Source organism: Strigops habroptila, chromosome 9 (assembly GCF_004027225.2).
Source record: "Strigops habroptila isolate Jane chromosome 9, bStrHab1.2.pri, whole genome shotgun sequence".
NCBI lineage: Eukaryota > Metazoa > Chordata > Aves > Psittaciformes > Psittacidae > Strigops > Strigops habroptila.
The window spans coordinates 36,749,534-36,766,365 of NC_044285.2; the positions used below are offsets into that span (position 1 = coordinate 36,749,534).

Sequence of the window (16,832 nt, forward strand, 5' to 3'; positions counted from 1 at the left end):
AACATGAAGACAATTCTTTACATTAGGATTTGGCTCTGTAGTCAGCAAAGCTAAGGAGCACATAATCCACAGTGAAACTGGAAAATAGTAACCTCTATCTGAATCAAAAGTGATCAACCAAATCATACAATGCTTAAAAATAATCTGAAGTAAAGAGTTACTGAAAATGCAGCGAACACTTTTTTCCATTTGGCATAGTATCTTGAGAATAGACGTGTGCATTCCAGGGCAACGCTGGGTTTATGCATAGGTGAAACATACTGCTTGAACTTATTCACAGCAAAATCTTGGTTCCACTGTAGACAAGACACAGTTTTGCCACCAACTTCAAAGCAGCTAAAGTTTTATCCTTACAGGTTCAAACTGATCTCTAAGGTAATATCAAACTGGACTGATTATACTTAAACTGCAACTTATTTTCCTTAGAGGGGTGAATCAGTTCTTGCTAGGCAGGACAGAGTAGGCCAGTCTGAAAGACCAGTTTCCTCCGACTTCGATGTCATCAGCTCACTTTCTACCCTCTAGTGGCGAGCGAACATATTGCAAACCATTACAGGATGTTCTACACTCTGTAAGTAGATGTAGGAACATGTAAAGTAGGTATGTACGGACAGACGTAGGCAAAATACTAAGCATGATTTTCTCAAATCCTTTTAATTACACACGGGTGTGAAGCAAGGAAGTATTCTGAGGTAACAAGAAACTAAAATAAAAGAAACTGAAGTAATGGAGTTTCATTTCATAATTATGCTGTATTAAACAAAATACAAATTAAAAGTTACTTACAGAGGAGTATTCCCTTCAGAGTCCCGTATATTAACAGCTGCATTGTGCTGCAGAAGGATCTGTACCATTTTTAGGTTTCCTTTGGCTGCTGCTCTGTGTAATGGGGTGGATTCAAAATGATCCCTTGCATCTGGATCAGCTCCATTCTCTAAAAGCATGACTGCAATCTGAATAGGTAGAAAGAGAAAGGAGGGGGGAAGAAGGAGGTAAAGCTGATACAACTAAACAAGAGCAACAAGAGCAACACCACCTCCAGCAGCACAAGCAAACATACCTCCTGCTTATTTTTGGAGGCTGCATAATGCAGAGGCGTGCAGCCGTTCTGATTGACAGCGTTCACGTTAGCACCCCTGGCAATGAGCGCTCGCACAATGTCATCGCGGCCTGCCGAGGCGGCAATGTGTAAGGGAGTCCAACCAGCCTGCAGAGCAAGGGGAAAACACCTTATTCAAACCAGGAGTTTCAGGCAAAACCAAGACAAAGCTTAACCCCAGTACTGACTCGACTCCTCACTAGTCATACTGCACATGTTCTTGTAACTGTAAAGCTGAACATTACTGATCATCATCAGAGAGACAAGTCTCACATCCTCTCACAAGTCCGCACTCAGTACCTAACCAAAGCTGTCAATTAAAGGACAAAAATCACCTCTGTTACACAGAGGGTCTTGCAGGGAACATCACTCCTGCAGAATTAACAGTAGTGGTTTTTCAATAACAAATAAGAGTGGCACAAAAGGGTGCCCAAAATTTTCTGCAATCTTTTCTTTATCCTACCTCTAACTAAACTGACAGGACAGTTCTTTAAGGGCGATCTTTAGGATGCTTCATAGCAGATGCAACCCTTCCTCTAGAACAGTACCAGGCAATCTCCTTTACTGTGAAAGGAATTGAACCTGTGGAATCTCTGAACCCATTACATATGCTATAGTGCCTTCCCCAATAATGAGAAATCTTCAGGGTACCTCATGATTTGGCACAACATATTTAAGAAGATCATCCTGAGATAAAGGTAACCTGAAAACCCCCAACAACCACCCAAACACTGCTGGTTCTGCAACTTTGTGCATAAGAAGAATTCTCCTAAAATTTCTTGATGATAAACAAGACTTGTTAAGCCTCATTACCCCTCTTCCACATAAACTATGAGGGTGCTGAGGCACTGGCACAGGGTGCCCAGAGAAGCTGTCACTGCCCCATCCCTGGCAGTGTTCAAGGCCAGGTTGGACATTGAACACTGGGGCTTGGAGCAACCTGCTCTAGTGGAAGGTGTCCCTACCCATGGCAGGGGGTTGGAACTGGATGAGCTTTAAGGTCTCTTCAAACCCAAACTATTCTATGACTCTACGAAACAGTGAAATGCTTCGACTTGCCTTTCTAGTGCGCACACAGTAATACCTGCTTTCTAAAACCTCCCAGACACCACAGTGCATACACCGACTGACGGAAGAGGGAGCAAACGAAGGAAGCGACCAGCGCCAGGCGCCACTGGGAGCTGCCTGGGGCGCTTCTGCGGCTGACACCGCGATGGCAAAGGGCCTGGACAGAAGCTGCGGACCCCAGCTCCTCACGCCAGCCCGACTCCCTCAGCCCCCCGGCAGCAGCCCCCCACCCCGGGCCAGCTCCGCGCAGGGCTGGGGGATCCCGGGACCGCCGCGACACTCACATCGTCCTTGTCGCCCACAGGCACGCCAAGGCCGAGGAGGAGGTCGGCCACGTCCGTGTGTCCCGCCGAGCAGGCCCAGTGCAGCGCGGTGCGGTTGTCCTGAGGGAGGGGAGGAGGGAGCGGCGGTGAGCGGGAAGGCGAGGAGCGGGGGGCGGCTGGCAGGAGCCGCCCCGCACGGAGCGGCCCCACAGGCCGCCGCTCTCGCCCCGGCGGGCGGGGAAGGGCCGCCGCCGGCTGACCTGGTCGGTCTTGGTGGCCAGGGCCTTGTCGCGCAGCAGCTGGGCCCGCAGCTCCTCCAGGCGCCCGGCGTAAGCCAGGTTACAGACCCCCACGTCCGACACGGCCCCCTCCATGCTCACCGCCGCCTCAGCCTGCCGACAGGGGCGGAGCACCGGCCCGAGCGCCGGCCAATCAGAGCGGCGCCGGGGCTAGCCCAGCCAATCGCACCTGCCGGCCTGCTCCTCTCCCCCGTCTGGCCGCCGGGGCTGTTGGGATTTGTAGTCCAACGGGCTGGAGGCGGCGCGCTGCTGCCGGCCGCCGGGACTACACCTCCCGGGGCGCCCCGCGCCGCGGCCGTGTTGTGCCTCCGTGTCGGGGCGAGGAGGAGGATGGTGACAGCGGGAGGATGGAGTCAGGTGAGGGGCGGCGGCGGGAGGCCGCGGAGGGGGCGAGCGGCCGCGGGCCCGGCTGCTGTGGCGGCGGTTGGCGGGGCAGCGGCGCTGGCGCGGGGCCGGGCCGGGCCGGGCCGCGCCCCTGGGGCTGAGCGAGGCGCCCGCGGGCTGCGGGGCGAGGCGAGGCGGGAGTCGGTGCTCTCCGCCCTGAGGGGGTTGCCTGGCGTTGGGGGCCGCGGCGCCGGCGCCGCTCCCGGGGCGGGGGCACAGAGGGGCTGCTGAGGGCTGCGGTGCGGAGGGACTCGGCCGGGGCGGCCCGAGGCCGGTGTTGCCGCTGCCAGCGGCGGGAGGGGGGCCCGCTCTGCGCGGGAGCTCGGCGGGCCTCAGCCGCGGGGGGTGCGGGGTTGGGAAGGGAAACCCCGGGAGCTCTGTCCCGCGGAGCCGTGAGGCAGCCCTCTCCTCTGGGCTTGGAGGGACGAGAGTCTGTGTCTGTGGGCTCAGACTCAGGCGATTCATTCTGTAAGTGCAATGAGTGGGGACTTTTCTGGCGGAGAAGCGAGAGCCCCGTGTAAGAAGTTCTTTCGCTCCGGAGACAGTCTTGAAGAAGTTGATGGTGTTTTTTAACAGCTGCCTGCGGCAACGGGCGGAGGAGCTGCATCTCCAGTGCTTGGTAGCACAGACCCAATAGACCCAATAGGCTGCTGTAGCTCAGCTTCACCTCCGGTTGCTATAATATATATTTTTACATGAAATATCTTTTTTACCTTTACCTGCTGATTATTCATTCTTTATACCGTATGTGTGTGCACTTAATGTGAAGAGTAAAATATAATGGTGTTTGCTTTCACTGATTTTGCAGCAGTATATCCCTTAAGTTTGTTGTCAAAAAGAAGTGATTTTACATTCATTTTTACACTTAAAGGCCTGTTCCACTCTTCCAGAAAACCCTGCTTTAATAATCTAAAAAAAAAAGATTGAACTGTCTTCTTTTAGTAATGTTAATTATAATTTGTTATTTTGCATTAAATAGACCTAGCGTTGAAGAATAGCAGTAATACTTTTTTTGTCCTGATGTGTTTCAAATCTCCAGTTAGGAAAGTAAACCCCAGCCTTACTAACACTTTTCACATGCTTCTCATTAAGCACAAGGCCATAATCGCTCTCAGTGGCAGTTTTTGTACATCTAGGATCAAGCATGGGTATATATGCTGTGATGCCTGGATTGGTTTTTCCTTTCCTTGTTTCCTTGACTCCAGTCTTACTCTCACTGAAGTCATCCTGAATTTCTGCTGCTGGCGTCAGTCAGATGTTTATAACCGAGGTGTCAGCCATGATATTCTCTCAGCACTTGCTGAGGATCAAAATAAAAACCAGCTAAGACATTGGATATTTCAGTGTCAGGACAGCTTGTTAAAGAAAAAGACTAAATACAGCTGGCAGCGCTGCTCAGAAGACCCAAAGACTACAGCTAGTTTGGTCTAAGAACTCAAAGTTTTACATAAAAGAACAAAGGGATAAAATGGAGTTTGAATTTTGTGTGTTCCTCTTCAGTTTTATCTAGGTATGAAAACCAGATCACTATTTTGTCAGACTACTTAGAAGAATTTCCAGAAACTGATGAGCCAGTGTGGATTCTGGGAAGGCAGCACCACCTAAACACAGGTATCTTTAGAATGAAAATTATCTGTAAAATCGGTAGCGCATTCATAGATTCACATGCAGCTGCAGCTCCTGATTTCCTTACATCCTCTGAATGTTTCACGAGAGAAGTTTATTTTTCTCCACCAACAAAAGCCAGCTATAAGCAGCAGTATGCATCGTGTAATCAAACTCGAAGTTTACCAATGTACTTTCTACCATAATTCAGGCAAAGAGATTGTACTTGTAGCAGAGGTTAGTCAGGTCACCTCTCAACATCAAATGCCTAAGAAATAGATAAAGGAATAACTTTTGGGACTGTTCAGTGTTACTAATGTTATTTTCTCTTGAGGGATGCTGCCTGCAGCCTGTTAGTAGCAACTAAAGTAATATTTCAGAAGGATAATAATAATAAATTAATCTATGCCCCATGCTGTCTTTTGGTGAAAATAAATATATGACCTAAAAGTCAGAGCGGATATTTGTATGTGATATAAAACAAAGAGTTTGGAAATGAGCTTTGCTCCTTGGGGAGCAGGCAGGGGCATCTCCTGTGCGCCATATCGAAGGCAGTGGCCATCGATGCAGCGCTGGTGTTCAGGACAGCCCAGGGCACCGTGTACAGCCTCCATCGGCTGAAGGGTCCCTTGGAAAGGCCACTCTGTCTGAGCCACAGCCCAGAGAAAATGAAGCAAATAAGGTTCTTAAGACTTGTTCAGAGCCTTTGGGAGAGTGGTGTGAGTGCATGTGTTAAAAAAAAAAATAAAGAGAGATTTAATTACATTTCATATTATGAACCTTTTCTTAAAATGACTTTGTATTGGGTTTGGAGGTAACGCATAATTCCATGGTGGTTTGCATGTAGAAATTCTTTGCCTTTCTGAACTTGCTTTACCAGTTCTTTCCTGAGGACATAGTTCTCCCTAGTTGTTTCATTCAGGCTGGGCATAGTCATTCCAAACACCTTGGAAAACTTCATTGGCTAGTAATTATTTCATCCCTAATAAGGTAATTTTAATTAGCAGTCTGCAAAAGCTCTCTCTGTTTAAACAGCTAAAAATGTTTTAAGGGTCTTATATGTAAAAGCTAATAGGAGTCTTCCATGCCATCTATATATTGGCTGTACAGGCAAAATGATATTTTTTTCAGTTTTAAAAATCCATTTTAATAATTTCTTTCCTCTTAAAAATATTCCAGACAAATCTAAGTTATTGTTGGATATAAGTGCTCGTCTCTGGTTTACGTATAGAAGAAAGTTTTCGCCTATTGGTGAGTATGCAGCAGAGCAGCTGCCTTGTTAGAAATTAGACAGTGATACTACCATGGACTAAAAAATGATTTTTACAGTATATGAACAATTTGAGCATCATTTTAACTGTTTATGTAAGTAAAATACTAAAGCTATTAACAATTGTGTTTACTTGCGTGTGCAAGTCATCAGGTCTTCACATCTGTCGAGCCATAGAATCATAGAATCATAGAATAGTTAGGGTTGGAAAGGACCTTAAGATCATTTAGTTCCAACCAGCAATATGGGAAGAGAAGGTCTTGCAGTACCTTCTATCCATAGCACAGTTGTTGGGAGATTTTAACTCTGATATTTTCTGTGGTGCTGCATTCATTTTAAAGCCCATATTGATCGTAATGAACTTTTTTAACAGGAGGCACTGGTCCTTCATCCGATGCTGGCTGGGGATGTATGCTGCGATGTGGGCAGATGATGCTAGCACAAGCACTGATTTGCAGACATTTAGGAAGAGGTGAGTACTATTGCTGAGTAAGTTTTGAGTTGTTTGGAGACTGTTTAATTTTTGTTGTAGTTTTCCATACAAGCCCAAAACTTAAATTTATTAACGGAATTTTCTTTGGTGCACTGAGAGAAGCTACTAGTGAATTATTCTTGTCTGACAGGGCAAAGTCATGCCAGCCTTAAGCAGAAAAATAGAAACAGACAGAGAACAAACAGGGAATCCCACTGTCTTTGTTTTATAACTCTTTTTGAGGAATGCCTGAGCTGAGGACAAGGGAAAACCTGCCACCATGTGTCTGAGCTCTTGCCCTTCTCTTCATTGCTTACATAGCCACCAAACATTCACACACAGTGCCTGTATGAATACTGATGTAGCAATAGACACCACACTACGTATTCCACAGACCACTCACCCACCACCAACCTGAGATCCAAACCCAAAGCAGAACCCAAGCAAGCTCTTAAGCCCATATCAGCACCTCACGTCCCAGGATCACGGGTAAGTATCATAGGTCTGTCTGGTCTGTGTGTAGCTGCTGTGTCAATTAGATTCTTACAGTTAGGTCTGTAATCCTTACACTGTCATGCTGTGGTTTCTATGGCAGCATGCTTTGTGGATTTATCTACTTGAATAACTGAATCCACAGAACGTAGGTGCAATGATTTAACTGATGAAGTAGGCAAACAAACAGATTACCTGAGAAAAAACAGGCTATGAACTTGTAGTATGTAGCTACTTCCTAGTGTCAGCCCTATGTAAGTGTTTCTCCATCAGTAAATGGGAGGTAACTACCTTATGTTGGAAGCAAGAGCTATGTGGTGGAAGCTGTGGGAGAAGGCCAGCATTGTTTGGACTTTGCTTTATGGATCTGATATCATTATCTTACAAATGCTTACGTTATGCTTACGAGTCTAACAAAATCTAAGTGGAGTGTGTTGTTTATCCAACACTCTCAGAAGTTCACATACAGCAGTAGCTCTCTTCTCAGCAATGATCACTCAGAACATATTTGCAATTGACTATTTTATTTTCCCAGTTTTCACAATGTAGCCTGTGATGATAAGGACAGTTTGATAATAAATGACAAGCTCTGACTTCTAGGGACTCTAAACAAAATGTAAATATTACAGATGGAGTCTACATTAAGTCTTTTAATATCTCACTGTATGACTTTCTACTAGCTAAATACTTAATCAGGATGATGGGAAACATTATTATTTTTTAATCTGTATAACTTTTTTTTTTCCCTGTAAGATTGGCAATGGGAAAAACACAAAAAACAACCAGAAGAATATCATAGAATCTTACGGTGCTTTCTAGATAGAAAAGATTGTTGCTATTCCATCCACCAAATGGGTAAGAACACACATCTCCTTTTCTTTTTTCCCACTGAAATTCCTATGTTGAAACTTTCTCATTTGAAATGTTAATTCAAAACTTTAGAAAGGTGATTATGAAGACAGTGTACATGTTCATATATAAAATAAAATGCATGCAAATGGGTACAAAGTATAATGATTCAGAAATGTTATTCACTGAGACCTGTATATGAGAGTCTGGCTCAATAAAGTGCGTGAGCGCAGGTACTAGAGTTGATAGTATTAAAATAGACAGTTACAATGCTTTTGCTGTAATTTCTAATAAAGGACACTAATATTTGTAATTCTCATTACACTTTAGAAACTTTCTGTAAAGGAACTAGCAGTCATTAAGATTTGAAAAGAGCATAGGCTGAGAAAATAATTGTTGCTAAATACGGTTTGCAATTGCTGTAGAATGTATGTTAAAGTATCAGTAGGTCATGCTGTTTAACATGGATTGTGACCAGACTCCTGTGGTCTTCTTTTTTTTCTCTCCTGTTTGTGTTTCCCTCACAAAAAACAGCGCAGATGGGTGTTGGAGAGGGAAAATCAATTGGAGAATGGTTTGGACCAAATACAGTTGCTCAAGTTCTGAAGTAAGTCACTTGTGCTAGCTCATTCAGAATGTATTCCTCCGCTTAGGGGCAGCTCTGTTCAGAGACCAGGATGAGGCCCAAGATACAGTTTCAAAGGCTGATGTCCCTCTCCCAGAATGAGGACTCTATATGCCATGTGTCTGCAAGTACAGTGCAGATCATGGTGCTGTAGCCTGCTGGGCAGGTACCGAGTTGGGATTGTTCTGAATTTTAATACACCAAAAGCCTGGGTAAGACCTGCAGAAAGGTCTCTGCTGCTGTGCTGTTGACATGCCCTAGCCAGTAAGCACCAGAGACAGATATTCCCTGCTGCATAGTGGCACAGCTTTGACAGGTCAAGAGTGCCACCATGCAGCTTATACAGTAGTGGTATGAAACCAGTGAAGCCATCTAGACAGCTGAACTGCAATTCCCCACTGTCTGAGCTGCAGTTCTGCCTGAAGGCTGCTGTATAAAGTATGGTCAACTCCTTCTAGTTTAGAAACCACACTTAAAAAGTTGGCTTTGCTGTGTTTCTGAGGGATAGGCGGATGTGCCAAATCTCAAGCAGAGGCTAGACTGCAGGTCCTGAGTGCTCAGCAGCAATTCGTTGCAGTCTTGGGACAGACATGTTCTGGAGAGAGAAAGGAGCTAAAGCATGCCCTGACCTTCAGCTATTTCACTTACAAATTCTTCATGTCTTAGTGTTCAAATACAGGTTTTTCTGGCTTATTTCAGACAGCTGACTTTGCCTGTGCAATGTAAGAGTGTAACTCACTTCCCCAGAGTCTTGGATTTCACATAAATGGACAGAAAACTGTGTGCTAAAATGCCTCCCTTCTAACTTTTTGGAGTTAAGGGTTTGGAGAAAACCCTTAGCTGGTCTAGCTTTTGACACCCCAATTCTGCTGTCTGCATGTGCACAGAAATAATTCTGCTGAATTTAGTGGAACTTCTTAGGCAAAAAGTAATGTGGAGAACTGGCACAGGAGTTGTTTCCTTTTCTAGACAGTGCCAGGCACAATGGGCAGGATCCCACTGCAGAGGCTGTTAAAATGTAATAAACCTAATTATGTGGTTGAGCTGTTACTATTGCTGCTTTTGGGAAAAGGACAAAACAGTTTTCACATGGTACAGTGTGTGCTTTTCCTGGTACCACTCACTATTTATTTTTCTAAATATATTAAACATTCAAAGTTATCTTTTTATTACATGGAGACTTCAAAAACCGTCCAACAAATGTGTGCTTCCAAACAACCAATTTAATGTTTTTACTCAAGAGCTATCTAATTGTCCTGAATGAAAAGCTACCCTCGTGGTCCTAATAGTTTGTATTAATTATTACTTCAATGTTTTCTAGGAAGCTTGCTTTATTTGATGAATGGAATTCATTAGCAGTTTATGTATCTATGGACAATACAGTGGTCATTGAAGACATCAGTAAGTGAAACAAAAGTCTTCTAGGTCTACTTTAGCATCTTAGCAAATATTAAAACTCAAACTGATTGCAATTTTAAGTGTTTTGGGAAACTCTGTTTTGGTAGTGTTAACAGTTAAAGGTCTTTTCCAACCTAAATGATTCATGATTAATTTTCTGGTTACAGTTTTTGATTGAACTCCACTTTCTGGAACGTGTCTAAATGACCAAAATACTTTGGGGCCATCCCTACTTGTTCTCAAGGAAAGAAAAGAAAGAAAAGAAATGCAGGCTCAGGTTTTGGGTGTCCAAAACTCGAGCTAGCACAGCATGATGTAGGCCTTTTTGGTGGCCAACTTACAGACCATGCGGGTTGGAGGAAGATGGAGTTTGGTCTGTGCTATCTAAACTCCTATCCCAGAAATGGAATGAAGTTGCAGTATGTAGAAATAGAGAGAATTGTTTTTAATACAGAGTTTGCCAAACAGATGTGCCAAGGACAAACCGGGGCAGATCCTAGAGAAACACTAAGGGCCAGGCTTAATTTTCACTTGTAAGAAGGGTGGGTTTACAAGAGATATTTACCCACAGCCTATTTCTACTTTAGCCCTTACTTCTGCTTATTTTATATTTACATCACTGGAAGGACAGAGTTCCCTGAAGAGTTTCTAATGCTGTCATCTGCCATTTCATTTCGCAGGCAAAGCTTGACAGTATTTATAATGCTTGTAGTAAATGTGACTTCAGTCTTGAATGTTCATTCTCCAGTCCTTTATCTCATGTCTCACTAATGTGCCAGCACATACTCTGTCTGCTGGAATTACTGCCACTAAGTAGTTACGATTTCCATGCCCTGCTAGTTTTGTCTTAAAACAAGAGCTCTGTAAAGATGCCTGGGAAAGTGGCTCAATTTATGATTGAGAGGAAGATCTGCTCTGTGTTCCTTTGTGCATTCACTGGTATCTATTTTTATTCCCACAGAGAAGATGTGCTGGTCGCCTCCACAGGGCAGCAGCACAGCCCACAGCACTGCACATCTGCACAGGAGTGCTCTGGGCCGAAACAAGAACACAGCAGGATTCTGCACAGGCTGGAAGCCCCTCTTGCTTATCATACCTCTACGGCTAGGGATAAATCACATAAATCCAGTATATATTGATGCATTTAAAGTAAGTTGGGTTTTTTTTCAGTGAATTGTTTGTTATTGTGAAATAAGTTGAGGTGTCTGTTATATCAGTAGTGATTTCATTTTTTCTCCCTTTGAACTCCTAGGAATGCTTTAAGATGCCACAGTCCTTGGGAGCATTAGGAGGGAAACCAAATAACGCCTATTATTTCATAGGATTTCTAGGTAAGGAAAAAAGAAACTTGTTCCAAATACGCATAGGATCTAAAGGGAAAGGGGCTTTTTTGGAAGGGGAAATAGTAAGCAGTTTAAGCATGAGAATAGAGTAGAAGAAATGAAGAAAAATATCTCAAATACCTCAGGAACAGTATGAGATCATCCCTGTAAGAATGGAAAAGTAGCAGATGTAAAAATAAATAATGATACAAGCAAGAACACCACACTGAGAAAAGTTTATAGCATTTGACAAGTGCCAAATATCATGACTGCAAAAATACTGAATTTTCCCTAATCTTTAATACTTCCTAATGAAGGGTGTCTTGTTTTGTTCTTCTGCTTCACAGTTTTCTTAAATGAATTTCTCGTATTTCAAACCTTTTCTGACAGCAGAATCTTTTTCACCTTCTTCCATGTATTCCTCTAAATTAAAGCAATAGTTAATACCAGATTCAGCCCTTCAGATTGCACCCCGGTTTGAGCCATAATTTTATGGCTGTTTTGTTCTTCCTTTTGTAAAACCTGAACTGTTTTAGTCAGATGTCCTTGTTCCAATTTCTGAATGAATGCCTAATGGGATTACAGATTGCATTTGTGGTCATTCCATAACTTTTGATCTGTGAAATGTTTGGGATTATAATGATTGAGATTTTTAAAAAGTGTATTGGAGCTCATGTAGAAAAGGGAAAATATGTGACAAAGGGAGAACAAACCAGCCAAAAAATCTACCTTAGCAGGTCACAATGGAAAATTACACTAAATTCCCTGGGGGAAACTACTTACATGTCTTTCCAATTCCCCTAAAGACTCCCTAGCTGGAAAAACAACACATGGGCTGAGATGATAATCTAATTCCTGTTCTACATGTCTGGGTGGACTAAGTGCTTATTGAAGCCTCTTGCTTATTATCAACTTGTGGATTTTACCCCTACAGGCAATGAGCTGATCTATTTGGACCCTCACACCACTCAAAGTTTTGTAGATTCAGAAGAGAATGGCACAGTTGATGACGAGAGCTTCCACTGCCAGCAAGCCCCACACAGAATGAAGATTATGAATTTGGACCCTTCAGTAGCTTTAGTAGGTGTTAGGGAGTAACAAATGCATGTACTTTATTTCAAAGTCATACCTCTGTGTATTGATAAAGGCATTTCCTTGAGCAGAATCAGGATCACAGGGCAGTCTTCTACATTCTAAAAATCAACACATGGTAGTTTATATATTAGCTGCCTAGGATGCATTAATCTTAGGTCAAGCAGGGAATTGACTGTTTATATCCAGGGAGCTAATTAATCATCTTTACTGAGCAGCATTTACCTATTGCAAAAAGTATTTTGAAGGTCAAAGTAAGGAACTGAATCAGGTTTCTTTATTTTATTCCATCACTACCATATATATGGTCATTCTGGATGAGTTACTTAAGCTTAATTTATTTTACATAATTTACAAATCTTTAAATGGAATTAACTTGTAGAAGTCATCCAGTATACATCACAAGAACGCTATGGTAGTTGAAAGAATTAAATCGAATCCTATGCCCATGTCCTTTGGTTGGGTGGCGGGTGGTTGTCACTTAAGATGTACATTTCTAAAGCTTTATACAAGGCATAAAGATACCACAGCATCCTTTGCTCATTGCCATACTGTTATTATTTAATACCACTACCGTATGTATTTTTTCCTTAGGGCTTCTTTTGCAAAGAAGAATGTGATTTTGATAACTGGTGTAGTCTTGTACAAAAGGTAATAATACTCTCTTGAGTTGCTCTGGATGAAATAACATATAATCTTTTAATGGAAATTCCCATTGCATCTTTCCCTGTGTGCAAAGTAAATGAGCCAGAGAAGGATGCATTAGTGCATGAGGGCAAGCCAGTACTACCGAAGTGCTGATCGGAGCTTGCTCAGCATTCTGACAACCATCAGCCCTGCCACTTGGAAAACAAGTGTAACTATATACCTTTAAAAAGTTAGTCTTTTTTTTCACACTACTGTGTTACTGGCTGAAACTTAGTCACTGAGGAATAAATGTTCAAACTAAGTATCAACTGCCAGGCTGAAGCAGTTTCTTTCTTTCTTTGTTTCCTGGTCCTTCTTTATTGTTTAACCTAATATTTTATTACATGTTCTAATTATGACTTAGTCCCTGGTACCATAGCAGAGCTGATGCTGTAAGTGCTGCATCCCTCCAGCTCCTGCTGAGCTGTGGGACACCAAAGGCACTTGCTGCCACAGGACAGGACATTTCTGCACTCGGTGTGCTGAACAGCAGAAGTATGAACGTAACACCAACCTCGAAAGGCATTCATTAATTAAAAAAAAAAAGGCTAATGAAAGCAGTTTGTGAATAACTGAAATACAGGATATGATACAGCTTACTTGATTTAAGAGGAGTGGAATTTGGCTGCATTAATAACTTGTTTCTCCTGATCAAAACTTGTCTTTCAAAATCTATTGGGGTTTTTTTGCGCTGATAGATTTGTCTTTTGTTCCCATCGACCAACAGAAAGCTTGAACACAGATTGATCCATGCAAGTAATTTTCTTTTAAAAGGCAGAAAATACTGCTTGCTCTCAGTGTCTGTTTGCTACATGTAAACAAAATTATAGGGGTATGGATAACAGAGCTCATTAGAACACACTGATAACTTGTAGGGCAGGTTATCTGTCTTCTAGGTGTGTTTTCAGCTAGGAAAACGTTACAGAGATCTGGGAAGCAGTGATTCGTAATGGCATGTACTTGTTTTTCTCTGAATGTCCACATGAAGCCTTTGGATTTTGATAGGCATACATATAATAGTTACAAATGTTTTTAATTAAGCAGACATTTTTGTGTTCGAAGGCTCTCTTGAGGCATCTTTATAATGAAAGTATTCCGTCCTCAGGAGATTCTAAAGCAACAGAGTCTACGGATGTTCGAGCTGGTCCAGAAGCATCCACCACACTGGCCTCCTTTTGTGCCACCAAGCAAGCCGGAGGTGACAACCACGGGAGCAGGTGCAGTACTGACTGAAAGCAGTGCGGCAGAGCCTTCCCCCTTGGCAGGGAGAGCAGTGACCACAGGAGCAACAACTGCACTTTCCTAAGGGCAAAGCATTCACCACGTGATGAAACGCCTTATTCTTACAGAATATCAGACCTGTATCCATCCAGGCCACATACAATTGCTAGCACAGTTTTCTTAATATTGCAAAATACTTTGAAGGACACATCTCAGAAAAGGGGGTTTTGGTGGGTTTTTTGTGTTTGCTTGGGTTTTTGTTTGGTTTGGGGTTTTGGGGGAGTGGGTTTCTGGGCATTTTTTTTAGTAAACAATGTCTTTAGATTCTAAATTGTTTGATTTTTTTGTATTTTTCCAGAACTTATTGAATCTACTGACAAGCTATTTGAATTGGAAGAAGAATTTGAAATCCTGACTGTATGAAGGAAGCTGTGGTGACCCTTCTGAGTATTGAACGTATTGCTAATGTTATTGCATTGACTTAAATCAGACAGCCATGTTAGCCCCAAAGTGCCTGAAATGACAGAAAACAGAGCACAAAAACCTGGTAGTGTCCAAAACTCCAACAGCGACAGTTCCTTCTGTCAGAGAGCTTCCCCAGATGGAAAGGCAGAAAAGATCTCACAGTAAGACCCTTAAAGGGAACTTCTTCTTAATGTGTGTCTTTGCTGAAGACAAACAGACTGTCGAGATTAAGGTAAAAATAAGTCTGTCTGTGGGCTGTGTGTCTGGAGAAAGGGATAACACAAAATGGGTGTTTCTTGCTCTCGTATAATGCAATAGTTTGGTTCTTAAAGCAAAACAGTCTCCAGTTAAGGAGGATGTTTCCTTCCGTCCCCTCCTGTGGGCTGCATTGTTGGAAAAATACATTGTCTTGTTTAAAAGATCGACTGGATCAGAGGAAAATCGTTTCCTTGTTAAATATTTTAACATGTATTTGAGCAACCACACTTTATTACAAAAATGTTTCTGTGAAAGGAACTATGATGCCTAACGTATATGTTTTGCAATAGCCTTCCTGTTTCTGGGAAACCTCAAGAGGAACAGGAGCCTCAAATATATGATATCGATCATGACCACTGTTAGAGTTATGATATATTTCACCTTGACCTTAAAACTCAAATCATTAAAACTTAGGCTGACTTTTCTTTTGGAGCTAAAATGAGTCAAAGGTGGTTTAACTGTACCTTATTTATTATAAAAAAGATTTACACAAGTTTCTCTGTTACAGCACTTTATCCGTGCATCTAATAAATTTCTTAAGCTTTTCATAGGTTGTATGCTGCTATATTTTCTTAATTTGTTTGTGTGAACTAAATACAAACCAGGTTATCTTAAAACTTAATATATAGGCATATGCAAATTACTTAATTGTTATTTTCTGACCTGTTGCCTTTTGAAATCTGTTTTGGTAGAAGTGCCTTAATTCTGCAGGTTTATCAGAACAGCCTATGCAGTTTGGGTCCTAAGGCAGAGTGTCTCTCTAGCAGCCATAAGAAAACCAGCTCAGAATAATTAAAGGCAAAGATCTTTTAATCCATTCTAAAGTTCCTTTTTACTATCAGAGAGTCCCCGTGATGGTTGTTCTGTCACAGTGTTATGGATGTGAATCACAGTTTCATCTTCACCAATAAATGACAATACAGAGAATCACCAGATGCTGTCGCCTCTCACTTGCACTTTGTGAGCAGGGCCAGAATGATTTCCAAGAGAACAGTTAAGCAGAGCATATTCCATCGTGCTTGCCTTCAATGTTTATTAATCACAGTTTGGAAACCACACGTTTAGAAAAAATACCATTTTCTTCCCCTTTCCATGGATTAGCTGCAAAGTATTACTGTTTAATACATGAACTTACTGTTCATGTAACAGCAGTTGTAGCCCTCTGCTCCTACAGATGGAAATGAAGCCCTTGTTCTGAAATGCTCAGTCTTGAGCAGAGACTGCTAAAAAATGAAAACACCTAAGTTAACAAAATAAAAGGGGAGTGCAGTGTACTTATTCCCTATGCAGCTCTTAGCTGTTACCTGAATGCTTTTCAGAGAGGAGGTCATGCTCCAGCCAACCTCCTGAAGTATTCCTGGGGGGATAAAAAAGGGCTGGTGACTGGAATTCCCATCCCATCCACCTGATGGCAGACAGCTTGTGTGGGAGAAGGCTGGGCTTGTGGAACTTGGTGTAAGCCTGGACCTTGCTGGTGGAGTCGGGTTATCCTGACAATGGAAGCCATTCTAAAGATAGTGGTGCTTTAAATGCGTAAGGCTCTGGTCCTGGAAAAAAAAATTGATTTTATTTGCATGTGTCCATGCTCAAGAATAAAACCAAGTCCCTGCAGGCCCTTGCTTATGCCCTTTTTGCAGCCCTGTGGCTGAAAAATTGCCATTTGCCAGTTATTTGCAGAGATTTGCAAAAGGTAATGAGCTCCACTGTGTGCATGCTGTGATCTAAGGTTGCCTTTGCGTCACCCAGCATGTAAATACAACACAATCTGTCTGCGACGAGCCAGCTAAGGAGCAGATTGGATGTTCTGCATGAAAGGATTGCTACTCAGGGACGTTAAATGCCTTAAAGGTATTTGCAAAACGCATCCAAAGTAGTTCCCGATCTTTGACTATTCGAAGGAAGTTAAAGACAGGGACGGGGGGAATGGCTTTAACCTGGCAGAGGGCAGATTTAGATTAGATAT

The 16,832-nt window shown here is 42.7% G+C and overlaps 2 protein-coding genes across 6 annotated transcripts in view; one reads left to right on the plus strand and one right to left on the minus strand.

Moving 5' to 3' along the window:
- The window catches only part of PSMD10 (proteasome 26S subunit, non-ATPase 10), a 56,021-nt gene extending 53,163 nt beyond the window's left edge, over positions 1–2,858 (minus strand). For 2 of the 3 annotated variants that reach the window (XM_030497536.1, XM_030497535.1), the window contains exons 1-4: positions 2,691–2,840; positions 2,452–2,550; positions 1,061–1,207; positions 787–953 (exon numbers count right to left, since the gene is read on the minus strand). In XM_030497536.1, coding sequence (XP_030353396.1) covers positions 787–953; positions 1,061–1,207; positions 2,452–2,550; positions 2,691–2,804 — 527 coding nt within the window. In that variant the 5' untranslated portion in view covers positions 2,805–2,840. Of the gene's footprint in view, positions 1–786; positions 954–1,060; positions 1,208–2,451; positions 2,551–2,690 lie in introns of all 3 variants that reach the window. The other variant, XM_030497534.1, reaches the window with a different exon arrangement.
- The window catches only part of ATG4A (autophagy related 4A cysteine peptidase), a 26,059-nt gene extending 10,260 nt beyond the window's left edge, over positions 1–15,799 (plus strand). Inside the window, exons 1-13 of one of the 3 annotated variants that reach the window (XM_030497530.1) lie at positions 2,971–3,086; positions 4,614–4,724; positions 5,898–5,969; positions 6,362–6,460; positions 7,706–7,807; positions 8,336–8,408; positions 9,748–9,827; positions 10,786–10,973; positions 11,077–11,155; positions 12,081–12,226; positions 12,833–12,889; positions 14,031–14,142; positions 14,505–15,799. In XM_030497530.1, the coding sequence (XP_030353390.1) occupies positions 3,077–3,086; positions 4,614–4,724; positions 5,898–5,969; positions 6,362–6,460; positions 7,706–7,807; positions 8,336–8,408; positions 9,748–9,827; positions 10,786–10,973; positions 11,077–11,155; positions 12,081–12,226; positions 12,833–12,889; positions 14,031–14,142; positions 14,505–14,569 (1,194 nt within the window). In that variant the 5' untranslated portion in view covers positions 2,971–3,076 and the 3' untranslated portion in view covers positions 14,570–15,799. Of the gene's footprint in view, positions 1–2,970; positions 3,087–4,613; positions 4,725–5,897; positions 5,970–6,361; positions 6,461–7,705; positions 7,808–8,335; positions 8,409–9,747; positions 9,828–10,785; positions 10,974–11,076; positions 11,156–12,080; positions 12,227–12,832; positions 12,890–14,030; positions 14,143–14,504 lie in introns of those variants that run through there. The other 2 variants (XM_030497531.1, XM_030497532.1) reach the window with 2 other exon arrangements.
- Positions 15,800–16,832: the final 1,033 nt, after the last annotated feature.